General features: G+C 40.1%; 1 protein-coding gene across 4 annotated transcripts in view; it reads right to left on the bottom strand.

Moving 5' to 3' along the window:
- The window catches only part of heatr3 (HEAT repeat containing 3), a 43,857-nt gene extending 26,960 nt beyond the window's left edge, over positions 1-16,897 (bottom strand). For 2 of the 4 annotated variants that reach the window (XM_043706945.2, XM_043706946.2), the window contains exons 1-5: positions 16,712-16,893; positions 12,537-12,709; positions 11,291-11,378; positions 8,353-8,465; positions 7,374-7,483 (exon numbers count right to left, since the gene is read on the bottom strand). In XM_043706945.2, coding sequence (XP_043562880.2) covers positions 7,374-7,483; positions 8,353-8,465; positions 11,291-11,378; positions 12,537-12,709; positions 16,712-16,840 — 613 coding nt within the window. In that variant the 5' untranslated portion in view covers positions 16,841-16,893. Of the gene's footprint in view, positions 1-7,373; positions 7,484-8,352; positions 8,466-11,290; positions 11,379-12,536; positions 12,710-16,711 lie in introns of all 4 variants that reach the window. The other 2 variants (XM_087995889.1, XM_043706947.2) reach the window with 2 other exon arrangements.
- Between the last annotated feature and the right edge of the window lie 6,562 nt (positions 16,898-23,459).

Genomic DNA, 23,459 nt, shown 5'->3' with positions numbered 1-23,459 from the left:
CTCGACCATCACCCTTTGTGGGCGGCACGGTGGTTAGCACTGCTGCCTCACAGCGCCAGAGACCCGGGTTCAATTCCCGCCTCAGGCGACTGACTGTGTGGAGTTTGCACGTTCTCCCCGTGTCTGCATGGGTTTCCTCCGGGTGCTCCGGTTTCCTCCCACAGTCCAAAGATGTGCAGGGTCAGGTGAATTGGCCATACTAAATTGCCCATAGTGTTAGGTAAGGGGTAAATGTAGGGGTATGGGTGGGTTTCGCTTCGGCGGGTCGGTGTGGACTTGTTGGGCCGAAGGGCGTGTTTCCACACTGTAATCTAATCTAATCTAATCTAATCTAATCTAATCTAATCTAACCTCTGTCTTCTAACTTTGAGCCAGTTCTGATTCCAAATGGCTCGTTCACCCAGTATTCAGTGAGATCTAACCTGGCTACTCAGTCTCCCATGGAGAACCTGGTCGAACGCCTTACTGAAGTCCATATAGATCACATCCACCACTCTGCCTTCAACAATCCTGCTTGTTACTTCTTCAAAAAACTCAGTCAAGTTTGTGAGATATGATTTCCCATGCACAAAGCTATGTTGATGATCCTTAGTCAGTCTTTGCCTTTCCAAAACATGTACATCCTGTCCCTCAGGATATCCTCCAACAACTTGCCCACCAGCAACATCAGGCTCACTGGATTGATTGACACTATATCCACAAGCATCCACTCCTTCCACCACCAACACTCAGTCGCAGCAATGTGCACTATCTCCAAAATGCACTTCAGTTATTCACCAAAGATCCTCAGACAGCACCTTCCAAACCCGCTACAACTTCCAGCTAGAATTAAAAGGGCAGCAGATACATGGGAACGTTGCCCCTCATCAAGCCACTCATCATTTTGATTTGGAAACATACCACTGTTCCTGCACTGTCACTGAGTCAAAATCCTGAAATTCCCTCCCTGATGGCATTGTGGGTTAACCCACATCAGGCGGACTGCAGAGATTCAAGAAGACAGCTCACCACCACCTTCTCAAGGACAACGAGGGAAAGGCAATAAAAATGCTGGCCAGCCAATGACAACCATATCCCACAAATGCATACGTAGAGAATGAAACTCCATTGGGTTGGCAGCATCCCTGAAAGGAGAAAGAGATAATGTTTGAGTTCAGTATGACTCTTCTCCAGAATATTCTTCAGTTCTGAACAAGTGTCATACGGGACCCAAAACATTAACTCTTTCTTTTTCACAGATGCTGCCAGGCCTACTGAGTCTCTCCAGCATTCTCTGTATTTGTTTCAGATTTCCAGTATCTGCAGTATTTTGCTTTCACCCTTGAAGCTAGTAAGGCAATGCCCTCAATTCAGTTCCAAATGATAGAACGGTTTATACAGCAAAACAGGAAATAATTTTGAAGTCCCAAAAAGTTTGAAAGGAAGCTTTTTCTAGCTTTGGAATAAGAAAACAATATAAAGCATGAATGCTAACGAGATAACATTTAAAAGGGGAAAAATCTAGACTAGGAGAACATTCTTCAGGGAATTTATCTATAAATACAATTAAATGGTCTTAGGGAGTATTACTGAACAAAGAGAGTTTGGAGCACAAGATCGTAATTCTTTGAAAGTCACAGGTAGATAGGATAGTGAAGACGACATTTGGTATGCTTGCCTTTATTGGTCAGTGCATTGAGTACTGGAGTTGGGAGGTCTTGTTGCGGTTGTATATGACATTGGTTAGGTCACTTTTGGAATATTGTGTTCAATTCTGGTCTCCCTGCTATAGTAAGGATGATGCAAAACTTGAAAGGTTCCAGAAAGATTTGTGAGCATGTTGCCAGGGTTAGAGGGTTTCAGCTGTAGGGAGAGGTTGAATAGGCTGGGGCTATCTTCCCGGGAGCGTCAGAGGCTGGGGGATGACCTTATAGATTTTAATGAAATCATGAGGGGCGTGGATAGTGTAAACAAACAAAATCTTTTCCCTGGGTAGGGTAGTCCAAAACTAGAGGGCATATGTTGAAGATGAGAGGAGAAAGATTTAAAAGAGACCTAAAAGTCAACTTTTCATGCAAAGGGTGGTGCATATGTGGAGTAAGCTGCCAGAGGAAGCGGTGAAGGCTGGTATAATTACAACATTTAAAAGGCATCTTGATGGGTATACGAACAGGAAAGGTTTAGAGGGACATGAGCCAAATGCTGGCAAAGAGAACTAAATTAATTTAGGATATCTGGTCGGCATGGACGAGGTGAACTGAAGGGTCTGTTTCCATGCTCTGCATCTCTATGACTCTACTTGTGGTTAAGTGTTCCTCACCAATCATTAATTAGCAACAAAAGGTAACATGTGAATTCTTTACTAGAGTAATTTTGTTCAGAAATACAGTTTGGGCGTTCAAGCCTTTTGCACACAGTACCTATTTCAAAGTGGAATCGTCACATTTTATAATTTATTCTGAACAGTTATTGTACCTACCTTTGTATTTTTACAGCAAAAAAATTGAATATACTGTATTCATACAATATTGATTTATCCTGCAGAAATCTGTCTACGATGAGCAAGGAATACAGAATTATTCATTTTCCAGGAATGAATCATAAAAGAAACACTGGTGTCACTGGGCAGTTTCTCACAAATATCTTTCAAATTTCTTCATTTGGAAAGGCAGATCCCTTCCTCAGCTCCCTAACCCACCCACATCATAGCCTCTAACTGAGAGCATTGTCACAGCAGACCGATATGTGTATAAATAAGTTGCATGCATCTGTGGTACTTTGTTCTCAATGCACAGTGAGAGGAAGCATATCAAATTAATTAACTCAAAACTTTAATAAATATACTGACCTCACATTCACTTGAAGAATTTACAAGTAGCTCTCATTATCTGAAGTGACACAGTGAGTATTTCAGCACTGGCTGTAAAAGCACAGGGCAGGTTAGCAGTTCTTGCAAACATTCCCGACAGTCAGACTACCGAGGGTCTATATCTGCTGATAACTTTACGTGATTAACCAAAATTTAACCCTTCACTTAAAAAATGATCCCATTTTCCAAAGTGCTCAACTCGAATAGCTATAAGTGCAAGTCACTGAAGAGCAGATTTGAAGGTATGTGAAGAGCACAAGTGCTTTACATAAAATCCTGAGCATTGCAGCAGCAACTCATTTTGAAAACAAACTTCACCTGGTTCTAATGGAAACCACTAATTTTTGTATTAAATTTGCTCACAAAAGAAACAGCTCAATTGTTTGCAGCAAGGTTCCATAAACCGCAATGTGATTATGACCAGATAATTTGTTTCATTGACATTGGTTGTGAGATTTATCCAGAAGCTATCGGGAACCAAATAGCAAAATGGCCTAAAAACAGAGACGGTCAAACATGTTTCTGTTGAAGAAAGGAGTAGAACAGACTATGCACTGCTGTCAAAATGATTTAATTTGTGCATAGAATGAATACTCAAAGACTTGGACATACGAATTGTAAAGATTGGAGGGAAGAACTTAATAAACTTGCAGTACATTGACAATACAGCGCTAATTGCAGAATTAAAAGAGATCCTACAAAATATCATGGATCAAGTCAAACCTAGAAGTTTACAATACGGATTGAGCATGAACACCAAGATGTCAAAAACAGCAGCAGAAGGAATACATCAGAAGAAACTACAGTGAAGACTGAGTGAATGGAGTCACACTGGAACAAATAGGTAAGTTTGTCTATTCAACACAAATGATAATGAAAGATATCAGACGTGATGCAGAAGAGAAAGAATGATAGAGATAGCCTGAAGATATTTTCTAAGATCAATTTGGGCTTGTAGCAAAAAAAGTAAGAAGCTACATTCTATCCACTTTCCTGTTTGCCTCAAAAACCTGAATAGTAAGTAAAGACCTATGGGTCAAAACAGAGGCCCATGGAATGTGGATGCTGAGACAGATGCCAAAATTTCATGCATAGACAATAAACAAAGACATTAAGATACATGAAAAGGTAACTAAAATTGCAAGAGTAAAAGGAAGTGACAACCAGGAAGAAACTGTCACTAATTCGGTCATTTGATCAGGCTGAAAAGCTACAGAGCTCTCTTCTTGGGATCAGAAGAACATGGGTCAACTAATTGCTCAAGACAGAGAGGGTGGCATGCCAGTACAGACCTCCTGGCAGAGGTAGCTACAAACAGCAGCAGCTGCTAGACGGATAGATGTTGGCCAAGTTAGCTGTTCTGCTCTCCTTTGACAATGCCATAAGATTTTTCATGTCCAACAGAGGGGGGACAAGGCCTCATCCAAAAGTTATATCAAATCTGGCAGTGCGGTCCACTTTCAGTTCTGCACTAAAATGTTGGCCTAGATTATGCCACAAGCCTCCAGAGATGAACTTAAACTAAAATGATCTCCTGACTCAGAGGTCAGACTGTAAATAACTGAACTATAGCTTACACTGTTAGTTACAGAGTGTAAAGAAGTCAAGTAATTTTAGAACTTAATTGGCTCGTACACGGTCTGAACTGATACACCCAAAATATATTTTACAGCTTTTTAAAAAATCTTTATCTGTTTGATCACAATTGCTCTTTGAGACTCAAATACTGCTAAAATAACTGGAACAATATACTGCCATTTGTTAAAACCAACTACCTCATTTTTCAACATGGACAATGTGGAAGATATATTGCTACTGTCATCAGGCACTGACTATTCAGATGAAGCCACTTGGCAACTGTAATCAGGCAATCAAAGAGATACCTCAGAAAAACGTGAGTAATATTCCCCAGAGTAGTTTCAATAAGGAGCTTCCCTTATAAAAATCATCCTAGAATTCATTCATCAAGCATTCAAATGCAAATTGGACTCAAGTACGGAGAGAAAAACATAAACCCTACCTGCACGTGCTGTATAAGCAGTACTCCCACAGGGGGGATTAAAACTCCTTTTGCATATATTATGTGTCAGCTTGACTCTACTGGGAGCATTTTAGCCTGAGTCAAAAAGTCATGGGTTAACACTGTAATGCAGCACCAAGAGTGTGCTACCTTGTCATAGAATACTTTGAAGCAGAAATAAAACTAAAGCTGCGATACCTGTTCCAGTGGTTCAGACAGACAGCACTATTTGCACAGCAGCGAGTTCACCCAAATGAGTCAACCATCAAAATAATTAACTGATTATTCATCTCACTGTCTCAAGAATCTTTTGCTATCGACACTTGCCTACATAGTAAGTGTTCTTCAAAAGTGTGTGTTAGAGGGGTTCACCATTCCTGGGAGCAAAGAAACCAATCCGATCAGGTGGGTCGGTGTTGCTGCACCTTTTCCAGTAATGTGATATGTTGCTGCAATACAATGACAAGAAATGTACGAGAGTGGAATTTGTGCTGTGCTTAATGCTGTATCCAGTTAAAGACCATGGTCTGTGTGCTATTTTGCTTTGCAAGGTCATGGAGCCACCTCTTGTTGCACTGTTCATGTTATTCAAATCTATTCTCTTCTAATGCCAATTCTACCCATGCTGTTAACTGCTTATGTATGCTTGTTTTGTTAAATTTAGAGCAGGAAGTAAGTGGTCAAGGCTGGTGCTCAAAAAGTAGAGTATGAATAATCATTGTGAAGTCACTACAAATGTTTTACTTCTTCATCTGAATGTATTAGGCCTTAGTGCAGCACTCCATGGCTTTGTTAAATCAGTACTGACATTAGTAACTTGTTCCATTGGTGTAGTTATATTCAACTATGTAAAAGGACAGGAAAGCCTCTATATCTCTAATCAAACTATGGATTTCCAAGTAATCATAAATCCTGTCTCTCAGAATCCTCTCCAATACTTTGCCCACCCGTGACATTAGACTGACTGGTCTGTAATTCCCAGGATTATCCCTATTCCCTTTCTTGAACAAGGGAATACAATTTTCCACCCTCCAATCATGCGGCACTACTCCAGTGGGCAGTGAGGAAGCAAAGATCATTGCCAAAGGTGTAGCAATCTCTTCCCTTGTTTCCTGTGTTAACCTAGGGTATATCCCATCCGACCCAGGGGATTGATCTATCCTTATGTTTTTCAAACTTTTCAGCACATCCTCCTTTCTAACATCAACCTGTTCTAGCGCATCAGGCTGTTCTCAGAAATGATAAGGTTCCTCTCAGTAGTGAATACTGAAGCAAAGTATTCATTAAAGACCTCCTACTTCCTCCGACTCTAGGCACAAGTTCCCTCCACTATCCCTGATCAGCCTTACCCTCACTCTGACCATCCTCTCGTTCCTCACATAAGTGTAGAACACTTTAGGATTTTCCTTAATCGTACCCACTTAAGCTTTTTCATGCTCCCTTCTACAGCATCCACATGCATCCACTCCCTCCACCACCAACACTTAGCTCACTGCTTTTACTATCTCCAAGGTGCACTGCAGAAATTCATCAAAGATCCTCAGACAGCATCTTTCAAACCCATAACCACTTTCATCTAGAAGGACAAAGACAGTAGATACATGGGAACACCAGCACATGCAAATTCCCCTGCAAGCCATTCACCATCCTAACTTAGAAATAAAGCACCATTTCTTCACTGTCACTGGGTGAAAATCCTGGAATTCCCTCCCTGAGGGCACTGGGGAATGCAGCAGTTCAAGAAGGCAGCACACCACCATCTTTTCAAGGGTAGCTAGTGACAGCCAGCGATGCCCACTTCTCATGAGTGAATAAAAAAGGAAACCCCACAAAAATTCAGACCTTGGCATTCGACATCTTAGCTGCATCCAGAGATTCTAAAAGCTGAGTTTGTTTATGGTAAAGATTGGGAATGGATTTTACCCAGATAGTCAAGATCTTTAATATTTACCAAGGTCCCCTGGTTGACAGCAATTGAGGAAGGCGATGTTTGGAAAGAAGAAAAAGAAATGGATAGATCAGATATATTAGCATGGTTATGCTTAAAAAAAAGAGACTCCTCAAACAGGGAGGTCAATAACTTATCTTGAAAAGAAAGTGAGAAAATCAGGGAGAGATGAGTAGTGAAAATATTGTTCTGATTTCAAAGACTCCAAGATTGACCAAACTTGTCTTTTCCAGTCTTATACACTTCAATGTTTTTGAATCTATGCACCATCCCCAACTTCTGCTTATAGTTAATGGTCTCAAAATTGACCCAATTATGGTGCCAACTATTGATCAAACTGCTTTTTGCTGATGCTTCTGAGGACTTATTCTGAAACGTTTTTTTAAATAACATAACAGTTTATCAGGGGTTCAAATTAAGACATTTTACAAGAGGTTCTAAATGAAACTCCCTTGAATGAGTTTTTTTTTGTTTATAGTATGAAGCAAAGCACAACTTAAACTTTTACCATAAATCCAACAGATGCAGCACACAATAAATAATTCAAGATTACTCACCTGCTGAAATGGCTAGTTCTACATTGTGGTTAAACCGTCTTAGGCACTGAATGCAGACATCCAATAACCCTTCTTTGTTAAAGACAGACACTGCTGTGCTGCTACTCTCACTCAGAAAGAAAAGAGAAAAAATGTCAATCAACCCTTTTGCTCAAGATAATTACCGTACACTCTATTAGCTTCAGTTAGAAATGCTGCGACCCACAAACTAGTCAACTTCTCAAGCTTCCAGAATTAGACACTTCATCATCAGGCTTATTTGTAAACTGTACACATGCACTGACAAAACCCCAGTGCAGTTTACAGAAAACAGTGAGCAATAATATGATGTTTACATTAATTTGTAAAGATGTAAGCCACTTTGACAGCAACTATCTTTCCAATAGTATCAATTCCTAGTTGACGCTCACAGGACAATTATGTTAGTGGGAACCTGAAAGGCAGTAACGATTTTTGCAACTGCTGTGTTCAAACAGCATATATCACGATCTAACTTCAGGTATTACTCAGCTATTCCACAGGGCTGTTTTGAGCAGAACCAACAACATAATACAAAATTCCTGGGGTTGATGTTCAAAGTCTTCATGCCTCAAGGTGCCTATTTGTGGGAGGGGATCTGAAAACTACGGGTATGCTGCCCACAATTTTATCTCTGTTGAAATCAATGAACAGGAAACAGTGAGCAGTGCATCACTCGCGAGAGCTCAGGAATTCTATCTGCAGTATTTTGCCAAGGCCTGTCAAGTAAATTACACAATAGCTGCTGGACACAAAATGAAAACTTCTGCTTGACTTCTTACTCAATGCCACCATGGGCATTTTCCATAACCGAGACAATTCATCTTTAAAGCCATTCATGATTTTGCTGTACAAACTTTATTAGGAGCTAGCAAGAAAATTGGCAATGAAAATACAGATTCATCACAGCCAACAGCTAATTACTCTGGAAGAGTTTGCGCTTGATGATAAGTAAACTTACCATAAGTTCCAGAGAATGCTGATGGCCTCATTTGCTATGTCTTCTACAAAGGGTTTATCTGCACCTTTCTGCTTCTGTGAAGTGGTGCCATATGCATCTAATTCTGTACAGCACTATAATTGGGAAACAACAGAAAGACTTCACTAAGACTGCTGTTAGCAATGGCTTTCTCAGCACATATTTAAACAGCATAAACTTAAAAAGCAGCAAGCTCCATGGAATTCAAACATCTTCGAGCTTCAATCCAACAGTTCCACACAAGGAGTTTCCATTCTGAATTTTGCCAATGTTCAAGATGCCAGGCAGTTTTCGTTAAGCAAAGCTACTTCAACTGCATCCCCCTTCGCTGAGAAATTGGTCATACTGACAGAATTGGTAGAAGCCAAAGTGAAAATTTCTCACATCCTTAAATGCAAATATAATATTTAAAATAAAATAAAGAACTGCAGAAAGTGGAAATCTTCAACAAAAAAAACCCAAAAATTGTTGGAGAGGTTCAGGAGGTATAGCAGCTTCAATGGAGAGACAGCAGAGTTATGGCCTCAAGTCGAGTGATCCTTCTTCAGAACTGACAATACATTGGGGAGCTGAGTTTTATTAACGATGCAATGCTGGGTGGGAATGTAAACTGTAAGGAGGATTCCAAGAGACTGCAAAGGATTTAGACAAACTAAATGAGCGGGCACAAGCACAACAGAGTGAGAACGACATGAAGATATCCATTCTGGGAAAAAAAGGAGCATTTTAAAAAAAAAAGACACTTTAGTTTGTTGTACTTGAGACATATTTGGCTTTCCTTGGATCAATGGTCAAAATAAATGAGGACAAGAGGTAAATTCACCCCCTGAAAGTAACCAAAATGCTCAGGAAAATTCATTGATGTGATTGCCCAATCAGGAAAAGTACCCCTCCCATACTTGGGAGATTCAGAATCTGTGAACAGCTTGTCTTCCAATCAGAGTTTGGTTTTCTCATTATCCAATCACAGATTCTCTCATTCAAATTTCAGATTCATGATAGGAGCAGCAGCAAGGGCAGTACGAAGGAAAACTGTGATTGGGCTGAAGATGCAGTGTCTGGCCCAATTGCAGTGGTCCACAAGTGACACAGACAGGAGTACAGGGCTTAAACAGAAAGCTATAATGGGAGGGTCTCGGTTGAGGCAAAACAAAATACTAAATCACAGCAAGTCTCTTATTTTGAGCCAGTTTTTAGCTTAGGTTAGTAATGTCTCTCAGAGGTTTTGTAAAAAGATTGCATTGCAAGAATCCATATCCTAGTAGAACTAACCAGAATTGTCAGCAAATCTAACTGGTTAAAAGATGGTTATAACCAATGTTTGAGTACTGCTTTACTTGATTATTTATACAGTTAGTTAAAATTAGTTGAACTTAGCTGTGAGATCTGAATGGATTGATTATTTGGCGTACCAAGAATTGAGCTCAAGAATCAGAGCTCTCTGATATATAGCTACCAATGATTATGCAGGACTTTTCATCATGACAAAGAAAGTGTGATAGAGTCCAGTATTCTCAAGATTACTGGAGGGGCAAACAGTGGATTCTGTGGCTGCTGAGTGAGGGAGAGGAAGAGGGTTTTGGAAGAAGGCCCTGTGTATTTATGGTGGGGCATGAAACAGGCTAATTACAAGGTTATTCCACTACTTAAGTAAACAAATCATGTATGTTTGATATTTTGATGAAGAAAACGTTTATAATCATTCTATTCTTAATTTCTTGGAATGTAAATTGGAAACTTCTGACTTAGTTCATCAACTACAAAATTTGAATCATTCAACATGAACTGCACCAAATCATTTTTCCACTATCCCATTGCAGAAACAGAGTATGGGAAATTTACTTATTGTAAATTAGTAAAAACACATCTTACTGAATGGTTCAAGTTAAAAGATTTAATTAGGTATCTGTACAATTTTTGGTGTCTGTGCTCTCCCATGTATTCATGGAAGAACACCCTAAAATATTTAACATCAATGCAGAATGCAATGTTGTGACTATATCATGCAATAAAGGAATCACGAAAATGAAAAAAAAAATTCTGAAAACAAAAAGGTAATCCCCAAAACCAAAAATGTCACCTCTTGAAAATCAAAAAGCAGCCCTCGACAATATCTCAAACAGCCCTTGAGGGAAAAAAGTATTTTGAATCCTACTTTGGATGCATAAAACAAGAAGTAAATAAGCAGTTATAACAAACAACTGGAAAAGCAAGTGATATGTTAGTCTTTAGAATAAAGGGTTTTGAGATAAACATTGAAGACTGCGATTATATACAGCCTTGGTGAGATTACAATTTGCATACTAGATTTGGTCCCTTACTCATAGAAGGATGGGCTTCTCTTCGAAAAAGTACAACAATGGTTCACTAAACTGATTCAGGGGAGTGACTTGCAGAGAGATATTACATAGACTTCGTTTATGATATTAGAAATACTGTACAGTTTGGAAGAATGAGAAATGAACTCATTTAAATGTATAAAAATGGACCTGGAAAGGTTGATGCCAGGAGGATGTTTTGTAGCTATGCAGTCAAAACCTAGGGGATACAATGTCAAAATAAAAGGCTTAGCAATTTAGGATTGAGATGGGATAAGAAGAAATTTCTTCTCTCAGAAGGTTGTGAATATTTGGAATTCTTGGCTGTAGACAGCTGAAAATGTGCAGTGCAGTTCAAGTAAGGGTTTGATGTAGCTTTGGATATTAAGGGAATCAAGGGATGTGGGGGATTGTGCAGCAAAGTGTTGCTGAGGGAGAAGATTAGCTGTGATTTATTAAGTAGCATAGTAGGCTCAAGGGACAGAATGGCATACACTTGCTCCTATTTATGTTCTATTGGAGGAAAAAGGTTCAAGGAAGGAAATTAGTAGAAAAAAATGAAACAAGTACATACGGATCTGAATTTTACACAAACAGTTTACCTCCTGCAACAATGCGGTAAGAGGAGTCATTACATCTTGCTTCACCATCTCATCACAAACATCATATCCTCCACAAGCACTAAGGTTTCTGTTATGAACAAACAATTCATATTAGATACTTGAATATTTACAACTTCTTTTTTTAAACGTAACAGAGAATGGTTACAACACAAGAAAGAACATTCACCTGTCTAGTCCATGCTGGGTTTCACAAGAATAGTTTGGCTAGTCCCGTTCCCTAACCTCTCCCTATGGCCCTTCACAATTTATCTCTTCAAAGACCAATTTTTTTTCTGAAAGCCACATTTGAATCTGCCTCATAAATCCCTTCAAGTAGTATACTGAATTTTAACCACCTGCTTTTCTTCACTCCTTTGAGTCCAAGAATCACTTTAAACTTACGTCCACTGGTTCTCAGCTCTTCAACAATGGCAATAGTTTCTATTTACTCTATTAAGTTCCCTTATTATTTTCAGCACCTTTATCAACTCTCCTTTCAACCTCCTTTTCTCTACAAATAGACTGAGTTTGTTCAAACTATCCACATAACTGAACTTTCTCATCACTGAAACCATTTTTATTTTTTTTTCTGCGCCCTCCCTAATGCCATGACATCGTTCCTAAATTGTGCTCAGAATTGGTCACAACATTCCAGTTAAAGTGGAACCAGTCTACCATAAAGGTTCGTCTTCACTTCTTTGCTTTTGGATTGTATGCCTCTACTAATAAATCCCAGCATCCCATATTCCTTTTTAAGTACTTTTTCAACCCGCCCTAACACCTTCAACAATTTGAGCAAATATATTTCTGCTTTTAGACCCCTTTTACTTTGCATTCTTTATTTCATTTTGCCGCTCCTTAATTCATTAATCCCTGATTTTGCAGTTCTTTGCATTAAATTTCATCTATTTTGCGTCTGCTCATTCCAACAGCTCTTTGAAATCCTCTTGGTGTCTGTTGCTATTCTCCTAACAGTTCACAAGATTTCCATGTATTGTGTTAACTGCAAGCTTTTGAATTATGTCTCATACACCCAAGATTATGTTATTATTCAAAAATAAAACATTCTTCCCTCAAAAAGTCTCACTATCTGATCTACAATCACAACTTATACATTTGAAATCTTTAAATTCCAGTCACTATTTGAATGAAACTGACATTCAAGTGCACATCTTATTTTTTTTAAAATTAACAATACGATCATTAAATTAGTTTTAGCACATGTAATGATATTTAAAAGAATAACCTGAGTGCACCAGCAGCTGTCTCTCTCACACCAACACTTGGGTCAAGCAGCAGAGGCCCCAAACACCGAACAACATCTTTCTGCAGAAATGAAGAAATCACCTTTTTCTCCTGGACAAGTTTGGAAATACTTGCACAGGCAAATTCACGAATGTCAGGATTCGCACTCTGTAACTACCAGAGAATAAAACTGTAATTAAATCAAAGGTGATGATCACATGCTGTTATTTTTAATCTGTTGTACAAACCCTGGAAACTGGATGATATTTCGGACTGGTTAATTTCAATATAATATGCTCAGAATGTGTAGGCTTTGGTGGTAATCCTCCTTTCCACTGATGCTGAATGTTCGGCATTCCTCTATCTTTAGAAGCAGTTTGTGAATCAAGACAATCATATGACTATCCAAAGTTCATATAATTAATGTTGAGAAATGCACAGAGTACAATATCTTTCAGGTTGTGTTGGTTAGTGTAAATTTAATTTCTCCAGTGACTGTGTCATAAGGTGCATCAAATAATGAAAGTTAAACATACGTCTGCAGTTACTTTTCATAAATGAGAAATTCTCACCTAAAAGTGATTGGCGAAGGTATTAGAATTAAGACACCTAATCATAGACAAAGATTACACCAATTTAGACAATTCTAATAAGTGGATTATCATCTGGGCTTTTTCAATTCAATAGTGTACGCCAGTATTCTTCTTATGGTTTACCACAGTTTCCCATTGGGAACAGCTTTTATTACATTGATGCCAAGTTCTGGAATACTATCCCTACACTGCACCAATTCTCTACCTCACTATCTTCCTTTATGACACTTCTTAAACTACTTCCCTCACCAAGCTTTGGGTCATCAAACTTCTGTGGCTCAGTGTCACATCTTCTTTTCTAAAGTTCTTGAGAAGCAACTCAAAATGTTTTATTCTATTTTAGGTGCTACATAAACACAAGGTATGATTTCAGACAATGTCGGGTCAGCTCTTTGAAGTCAAAGTGGCTAAAGGATGACAATAAGCTGACAAAGTAAACTTAGATTCATATCAATCATTTAAAGCAGGTAAGTGTTAACTGGCTCTGCAATCTTCCACAGCCTGGGTGATCATGATCTGCTAGTTGGCTCGCTACTGCAAACTGAAGAGATTCTTACTCAGTTTTACCAGACTAAATAAACACTGAAAGTAATGCTTTATTGAGTAGAACAGTAAATTTACTGGTTTACAAGCAAAGCAATGATAACCTCCAGCAGTATCCTGGATTTAGCTATGTCAATCTGTACCTATGCACTTTAAACTTGGGGAAATGGAGGAGTCTTACAAATGTGAGCCTTATTAGGTTCAGTTGCTTCTGTAACTGTCATTTACTTTTCTGAACTGCCAGACACTACTCCATATTTCTCTATACAATAATAGAAATTAGGAGAAGCAACATGTTCCCGTACAACTGAATATTGTGTCTTTTTACTTGCTCTCACAATGTGCTTCTATCTTACAGGATGTAAACTGTGCATATTTAGCTCAAGGCCAGAAACAAAATTTGAACAATGTTACATTACAGGAAATAAGTGAAAAGCCAAGTTAAAGGCCAAGTTAATACAATTCCCCTCAATTCTGATATATTTGGATAAAGTGTAACAAAAATGAATTATACTTTGCTAGTAGGTACCTAAAATGTGTTGTGAAAGAACTATAGCAAAAGCTTTGGATGAACAAAAAAAATTGAAAGCAAGTTTTGAGTTTTTACATAACCTGAACATCTGCCGATTATGAGCCTCCACTGTAGATTCAGAGCAAATGGGGGCTAAAATACTCCTGAGGTACATATTGAAATATTTTCCACATTGAAAACCTCTCGAGCCTGACTCTCTTAACTACCCTCCTGCACTGTATTCCTCAAATCTGAGTAAATTTCAATTCAAAGGCCTGATTGTCACAATCCATCGGTATATCTTTCTGTTGTCAGAGGAAACATCAATGTCAGACTACCCCATTAACGTCTGTCACGAGAAACTTCCCACAAAATGGATGCGTCTGATGTGGTTGTCCATGACTGAAACTGGTGAAATTGATTGTTGTTAAAATAGGCAGAATATTTCAATCATGGATAATCACATGCTTACCTTGCTGTCCTGATCTATATTTATCCTTCAATCACTATCACCCAAAAAAGCGGATTACCTGGTCATCATCACATGGCAATTTGTGGGAAGATACTGTAGATTTACTGGCTGTCACACTTTCTAACAACAACTGACCTTCAAAAGTACTGAACAGACTGTAAAGTGCTTTGGGACATCCAGAGGTTCGGAAAGACACCATCTAAGTACAATATTTTTTTCTCTGCTGTTCTTTACTTCAATGTCTGCACACCCTAACCACTTGTAAACTTTTACCATGGAAAATTATCCATTATCTAGACTTCAGCATCCTCTTTTCAGGCCCACGATGAACAATATGCTGCAGCTTGTTAACCTCCTCAAGTGCTCCTTTACTTTCAGTGTCCTTTTCATCTCCCTCACTTTTCTGCCTTGGAAATTTCAAATTTTATGTTTCTAAATTTCAGAGACTGACCAAGCGATCAATGCCAAAGTTGGCTAGATCAACTTAAGTGATACTGTACCTTCTGCTCAACTGCCAAATTATCCTAACACTTCAAGAATACATTGCAAGGCAATGATAATAAAAGAATTCAATTTCAGGCAAAAACTAAATCACCTTGTCTCCTTTCTTCTGCGAAAATGCATTTTAATTTTAATGGCAAGTATAAAAAGCATGTAGATTTTCTTTTAAACTTGAACTGTTAAGGATATGTATTTGGCTGCTGTAGCTTTCCTTTTCCTATTAGCATCAACACTCACAATCCAATCTCACCACAGTCGCTTACAACCTGACCATCACCATCCTTATTTCCCCAACTTGACTTGGCTTTGCAGCTTCACTCCTCATTGTCAACACAGTGGGTACATTTCTGGCAATGGCATCACTTCCTGTCCCAACATAGTCAACTGTGTATGCCCAAGACACACTCATTAACCCTCTTTCTGCATCTCAATGCTTGGCCTGTTTATGAGTGACATCATCTACAAGCAGGGGTCAGCTTCAAGATGAATGGCCTCCAGTTTGAATTCTCAGTCCTGCTCCAAATTGCATTCCACCAATTGTTTGTCCAACAGCAACTTACAGAAAAAGTCTTGCCAAATTTGGCATTAGTAAAATAAATCATTCCTGCTATTTTCTCAGAACAAGTTGCTCAGGGGTCACCAATTCCTTCTCTGTGTCTAGTTTGGTCTGTTCTAAATAATGATGCACCATTTTAATGTCCTATTTGGTCCAGTGCAGATTAGCTCATCCCACCATCATAACAGTCCATAACCACTGGATCATCCATCCTACTTCAAGGCTCAAGAACCCTAATACTGTCCTGATTGAATTTTTTTTTTAAATCCATTCATGGGACATGGTTATCCCTGGGTAGCCTAGTATTTATTGCCCATCCCTAATTTGCCCAAAGGGCAGCTGAGAGTCAACCACATTGCTGTGGGGGAAGACACATATAGGCCAAACTGGGCCAGGGTGGCAGTTTCCTTCCCTAAAGGCCATTAATGAACCAGATGGTTTTTTTTGACTTTTGGCAACGGTTTCATGGTCATCATTACATGCATAGTCCCAGATTTTGTTTTTACTTAATTCAAGCCAGGGTCCCCAGAACATCATCTGGGTGTCTGGATTAGTAGTGTAGTAACAATACAATGAAGCCATCAGCTCCCCTTTCCACGTTCTACTCTACATAAGTTAACTCATCTAGACTCAGTGTTTTACAAAGTTTTCCTTTAACTTTCTATGGCAGCCTGCCAACCCACCAAATTGTTACAGAGTTGTCACACAGACCACATGCCAGCAGGTTCTCTCTCAACGTGTATGGATCCTCCTAAAGGCTTCCCGGAACTCTGTCCTAGATACTCCCTTCACCCTCTAAAACAAGATGAGATGGTTTTCTTTCTCTCTGCCTGGCCATGTCTGTTAACCCTAGTGAGCATGGGGGGAGAGAAAAAACTCAATGTACATGTTATATTTTTAATTTAAGAGCCTCAGAAGACACCTAAAACGATCGTGAACAAGTTATATCCACATCAAGCCCCACATGGGAGCAGCCGGGAGAAACAGATCCGTCATTTACTTTCTCAAGCAAATCCCCCGCCGCCGAATAAACTTCTCCAGCCTCCTCCTCCTCCTCCTTGATGCTACTCATTGGCCCGATTGGGGAAAACTGCGGCCGTGGGAACTTATTGGTTCTCTTCTTGCCCATGTCGCGGCTGCCTACACTGAGCCGGGATCATGCACCACAGCGTGGGGTACAGCACACCATCTCTATACCGGCAGCAGACTGAACGTCACGACCGGGGAGGAGACAGTGTGTGTGTGTACAGACAGGAGCTGCTGTGGTTCTGAGAGTTAACCCTAACACTGCCAATGATGCAAGACTTAACCCAAACACTGCTGTGGTTCTGAGAGTTAACCCTAACACTGCCATTGGTGTTAGAGTTAACCCTAACGCTGCTGTGGCTCTGAGAGTCAACCCTAACAGTGTTATTGGTGCTAGAGTTAACCCTAACCCTGCCATTTGTGCTAGAACTTAACCCTAACCCTGCCATTGGTGCTCAACTTAATCCTAACGCTGCTGTGGTTCTGAGAGTCAACCCTCACAGTGCCATTGGTGTGAGAGTTAACTGTAACTCTGCTGTGGGCCTTACGTCAAGATTAGAGTGGTGCTGGAAATGCACAACAGGTCAGGCAGCATCCGATGTTTCAGGCAGGAGACCTTCATCAGGAATGTGGGCCTTGCAGTTAACCCTAACTGCATTGGTGCTAGAGTTAACTGTAACTCTGCTTACAGTTAATCCTAACACTGCCACTGATGCTGGAGTTAACCCTAACTCATGTGGCCATTAGAATGAATGCTAACATTGCTGTGGGTCTCAGAGTTAAACCTAACACCTTATTGTTGATGCTAGAGTTAAGCATAATACTGTTGTGGGTCTTAGAGTTAACCGTAATGCCGCTGTGGATCTTAAAGTTAATCCTAACATTGCTGTTGGTGTTAGAGTTAACCCTAATAGTTTCAAAGGAGCTTGTGATGCAGTTGGTGCTCACATTAACCACAGCATTTCTGTTGGTGCTAGTGTTAACTCTAACATTGCCATTGGTCCCAGTGTTAACCCTAACATTACTGCTGCTGGCGTTAGTTTAACCCTCATGCTGTACAATGGAGAAACATCGCCGAGTGTGTACTTTCTCTAATTGGGGGCAAAAAGACCAACACTGACATTGCTGTGCAGCAAAAGAGAAAAATATGTTTCATCTAATGGTTAAAATGATCCAGATATAATGTTACAGTGAGGATGTTCCCAAAATATGGTCAACTGCTCCAATTAAAACCCTGTATAATTAGGAGTGGTGACAGCTGACACATCTTTAAATTGCATATTATATCACACTTCAGTGTGAATGTAGAAGGGATGTATTGGGAGCAGGAGTAGACCAGTTACTCTCTTGAGGTTTCTGTGCCTTTTAATAAGATCATGGCTGATCTAATTGTGGCATCAACCCCACATTCCTGCCTATCCCATTACCCCCACATCCTTTTACTCATGTACAGCCAAGAATCTAATGACTCTAATCCTTAGAACTAGTCATCAACCCTGTTTATCATCATTATTATTTGTTTATGGAATGTGAGTTTCACTGGCTGGATCAGCAATTTATACCCATCTGTATCAATCACAGATAAGGTAAAAACTGCAGATGCTGGAAACCAGAGTCTAGATTAGAGTGGTGCTGGAAAAGCACAGCAGGTCAGACAGCATCCGAAGAGCAGGAAAATCGACGTTTTGGGCCCTTCATCAATCACAGATAAACCAATCTCTGCGCTACTTTGTATCGTGCTCCACCCACACTTGTTCTTTCTCCTTCTAGACTTAATTACTTCTGTGTATACCCCTGAGAGAAAAACTGTTTCACAATTCACTCACAATATCATTTCAAAATTCCTGCTGTCGAGTTTTCTGCCCTTTGTTAGCCATATAATTTCTAAATGAACTTCAGCCGGCCAGAAGTCCAGTTTTATTCTGGACAGTGCAACATCACTCAAGAAGCTCGATACCAAAGCAGCCTGCTTGGTTGGCATCCCATCCAACCTTCACTCCCTTCACCACCTATTCAGTGTGGTAACAGTGTGTACCATCCACAAAATGCACTGCAGCAACCACCTGAATTCTTCTGACAGCACCTTCTGAACCCACCATGTCTACCACCTACAAATACAATGTATTGAATCATCGCTACCTGATGTTACCCCTAATGAGAGAGTCCAGGACCCAATGGCATAGTCTCCAAATAAAGGATACCAATTTAAGACTGACATGAAGAGGAATTTCTTCTCAGGGAGCTGTGGGTGTTTGGAACTCTTTCCTACAGAGAGCTGTGGGGTCAAAGTCCTTGCATACATTTAAGGCTGAGATAGATAGTTTCTTGATCAGTAGAGGAATTGGGGGTTATGCAAAAAGGGCAGGAAAGTGGATATGAAGAATTTCAGATCAGCCATGATCCTATTGAATGGCAGAGAAAGCCTAAGGGACTGAATGGCCTACCCCTGTTCCCATGGTCTTATATCATCATTGAGATCCTTCTTTAATTTACCAGCATTGCCTCAAAATGATAAAGTAACTGCTGCTGAACATTATTTTGTCTATTCTGTTTATATAACTAAGTTTATTTTGCTATGAGGCACGTCTAGTCTTTTTAAATTATTGAATGACAGTTTAAATGTGGATAAAGAAATTGACGGGAATTGTTTTGTGATGAGAGACCTAACCTATAGGTAAACAAAGGCAAAAATACTGAGTGAGAATGTCCTGGCATCAATAATTAATACAGAACCATTTTGATTACATTGGAGCAAATTATACTTTTGTCATTATATTCCACTAATACCATAAATAAGGTGTAACAAAGTGTATCCCCTTAGTTCTGAGGAATTTCAATTTTGAGAAGGGGCTTCAGGATTTACCAATGGATTTCTACAGTGATAGTTCAGAAATCTTGGAAATAATCACAGTAGAAATATTATTCAGGCCCTCAATCTCAGCCCAGAGAGCCTTCCCACATATTCAGTTCACAAGGGTAAAGAACAAGTGGTTACCAAACAGAAAGGTGCTCAAAAAATCATTGTTGAAGTAATTATTTGGCATATATTTTACCAAGGTATATATAGTTGGAAGATTTGCTGTTAAGGCAGAAACATCACTCTTAAGATATGTGCTTGCTTTGAAGGGTTACGCCCGAAACGTCGATTCTACACCTCCTGATGCTGCCTGGCTTGCTGTGTTCTTCCAACCTTCTGCTTGTCTACTTCGTATTTCTGCAAGCAGAACAAAGCGGTTAAGCTTCTGTGAGTTAGGTGAAGCTACAACACAAGACCACTTGCATGCCAAACAATGGAAGCAGTATGCAGTAGGTAGAGCTAAGCAATCCCACAGCCTTTGGATCTGATTAAATGCCTGCTATCTGACCTTATCCAGTCCTGAATAGTGGTGGACAATTAAACAACTGACCAGAGATGGAGAAAGAGGTTTCATAAATATTCTAATGCTCAATGATGGGACAGCCTAATGCATCAGTGCAATAGACAAGGCTGAAGCATTTGTGAGTCAAGATTAGAGTCGAGCTGGAAAAGCACTGGGTCAGGCAGCATCTGAGGAGCAGGAAAATTGACGTTGCGGGCAAAATCCCTTTCCTGATGAAGCCTCTTTTCCTGCTCCTCAGATGCTGCCTGACCCGCTGTGCTTTTCTAGCACTACTCTAATCTTGACTCTAATCTCCAGCATCTGCAGTACCCATTTTCACCCTGAAGCATTTACGATCCTCTTCAGCCAGAAGTAGGAAGTAGATGATCTATGTCAGCCTCTTCTGAGGTCCCCACTATCACAGGTACCAGTTTTCGGTTAATATAATGCACTCCATATGATATTATCTCTGGATAAACTGAATAAAGCCCTCAAGTCCTTTGAGACGAGTAAAATACCAAAGTGACAGCTTACCGTTACTTTATTCAGCTCTGTGCATCATGATTGGCCAGGACCTGCTGGAGGTGTACGAGAGTATGCCTCTGTCAGAAGCAAAAAGATATCATCACTCTCCTCTACAAGGGGAAGGGGATAAGGGAGAAAACTAGAAATTGATGACGGATCTCACTGCTGAATTCAGATTACAACATTCTGTCCAGGGTCGTCACCAACTGGGTGAAGTCTGCTCTGGGATCACTGATTCACCCTGACCAAACCCTGTACCAGACAGGATGATCTCTGAGAGTCTTGCACTCCTCAAGGATATGATCACCTATGTCCAGGATAGTGGGATCATTAGTCTGGACCAGGAGAAGGTCTTTGACAGAATGTCACACACCTACATGTGGATGTACTCTCCAAAATGGGCTTTGAGGATGGAATCCACAAGCCACTGCTTGACACCAACATCATTAGCGCAATCTCAATCAAAAGTGGGAGTCTCCCAATTAGATCTGGAGTCAGGCAGGGTTGTTCACTTTCTGCTGCCTTGTTTGTATGTTATATAGAACATTTTGCTGAGTCCATCAGCAAGGATGTAAGCCCAAGAGAGGTAACTATTCCAGGCAACGGCGGCCTTCAGGTCAAAGCCTCCCTGTATATCAATGACACTGCCATTTTCTGCTCAGATCTGCTGTTAATATGCACACTCGTGAACGTGTGTGGGCCATTTGAACTGACATTGGGAATCAAGGTAAATCAAGGCAAGAGCGAGGTCATGTTCTTTGGGAACTGGGCAAGTGATTGTTTATCCCCTTCACCATGAAGAAAATCACCTCCTACACTCTCCATATCTTGCAATGGTGCTCTTACATCAAGTATTTTCTTCATGATCACTCCTTGGAGAAATTGGAAGAATAGATTGGAAGCAGACAGCCTGAAAGCAGAGCTCCATATCTGCATTATTTTCTCAGAAGAATGCATAGACATGTATTGAGAAAGACTTGAGGTCTTTGGGATCAATTTGCCACAAAGACAGATAAGTATAACAGATAAGTATAAATAGTTAATCGTTCCACTGCTGGTAAATTGGGCTGAAATTATTGATATTGCTATTGGTTATTATAGGACATTTATTAATTACCACAGCTCTCATAAGTGATCAGTACAATTTTTAATAGTAATTATTACTTAAACTGCATTAAAAATAATAATTTATGCAATTGCAGTAGCGTTCTCTGCCATACTCATTTTTATATCAGCTGGCCACAAGACCATAGCCATTTTTGTAAGCATGCATCTGTGGGGATTGATCAGCAAAGTGGACAATCCAATATTCTGGATTCCTGACCTCTGACAGTGGCTACCATACACTAAAATGATTAATGGCACATTCATTGTTGATGCAATAATTTCCATCAAAACTAACTCTCTTATCCTGACTGTTGCCTTGGTACAGCATTTGCCTCTATTCTCCAAGATGTGTAGATATGGTGTGTTACTGGCTTAACCGTACACCGTCAGTTCTGACTGGTCCACATAAAGAACTACTCAGTCCTATTCTTGAGTGCAAAAATGTTTACTATTTCAGAATCATCCTGGCTGCAAAGAATATCCCCAAATATTTTCTACACTGCAAATAGTCCTGTTAATCTGCTGTCTTCTTCACTCTCATTGCCATGAAGCATGAGGAACTCATGTACTATGTAACAAAAATTGATACCATCTAATTCTGCACCTCTGCTGCTTTCCTCCTTTCCCTGAGCCCAATTAGGGCAAACTTCTCCAAGGATTGCCTGTGTTATCTCTGAACTTGTATCTTTCACTGGCTTCTGTGCTTTCTGCTCTCAAGCTCTCTGCAAGCTGATCTTGTCTTGAGACCTTCCTCCTGTTCATTTGATCTTATTCTCACTGCAACATTAACCATCTAGTTTCACTCTCTGACTTCTATGTTAGCTGACATTATTAATGATTCTCTCTCCTCGTTTTTTATCCCCTTCTCATAAATCCCCTTCTGTTCAAAAAAGGGAATCTGTTCAAAAAAGGGAATAGGGATAACCCCGGGAATTACAGGCCAGTTAGTCTTACTTCGGTGGTAGGTAAAGTAATGGAAAGGGTACTGAGGGATAGGATTTATGAGTATCTGGACACTGCTTGATTAGGGACAGCCAGCACGGATTTGTGAAGGGTAGGTCTTGCCTTACAAGTCTTATTGAATTCTTTGAGGAGGTGACCAAGCATGTGGATGAGGATAGAGCAGTGGATGTAGTATACATGGATTTTAGTAAGGCATTTGATAAGGTTCCCCATGGTAGGCTTATGCGGAAAGTCAGGAGGCATGGGATAGAGGGAAATTTGGCCAATTGGATAGAAAACTGGCTAACCGGTCGAAGTCAGAGAGTGGTGGTAGATGGCAAATATTCAGCCTGGAGCCCAGTTACAAGTGGAGTTCCGCAGGGATCAGTTCTGGGTCCTCTGCTGTTTGTAATTTTTATTAATGACTTGGATGAGGGAGTCGAAGGGTGGGTCAGTAAATTTGCAGATGATACGAAGATTGGTAGAGTTGTGGATAGTGAGGAGGGCTGTTGTCAGCTGCAAAGAGACTTAGATATGATGCAGAGCTGGGCTGAGGAGTGGCAGATGGAGTTCAACCCAGCCAAGTGTGAGGTTGTCCATTTTGGAAAGACAAGTAAGAATGCGGAATACAGGGTTAACGGTAGGGTTCTTAGTGAGGTGGAGGAACAGAGGGATCTTGGGGTCTATGTTCATAAATCTTTGAAAGTTGCCACTCAGATGGATAGAGCTTGTAAGAAGGCCTATGGTGTATTAGCGTTCATTAGCAGAGGGATTGAATTCAAGAGTCGT

Source organism: Chiloscyllium plagiosum, unplaced genomic scaffold (assembly GCF_037043375.1).
Source record: "Chiloscyllium plagiosum isolate Xiang-an unplaced genomic scaffold, Cpla_swu_hap1 HiC_scaffold_17, whole genome shotgun sequence".
Taxonomy (NCBI): domain Eukaryota; kingdom Metazoa; phylum Chordata; class Chondrichthyes; order Orectolobiformes; family Hemiscylliidae; genus Chiloscyllium; species Chiloscyllium plagiosum.
This window is presented reverse-complemented; position numbering and strand designations above follow the sequence as displayed.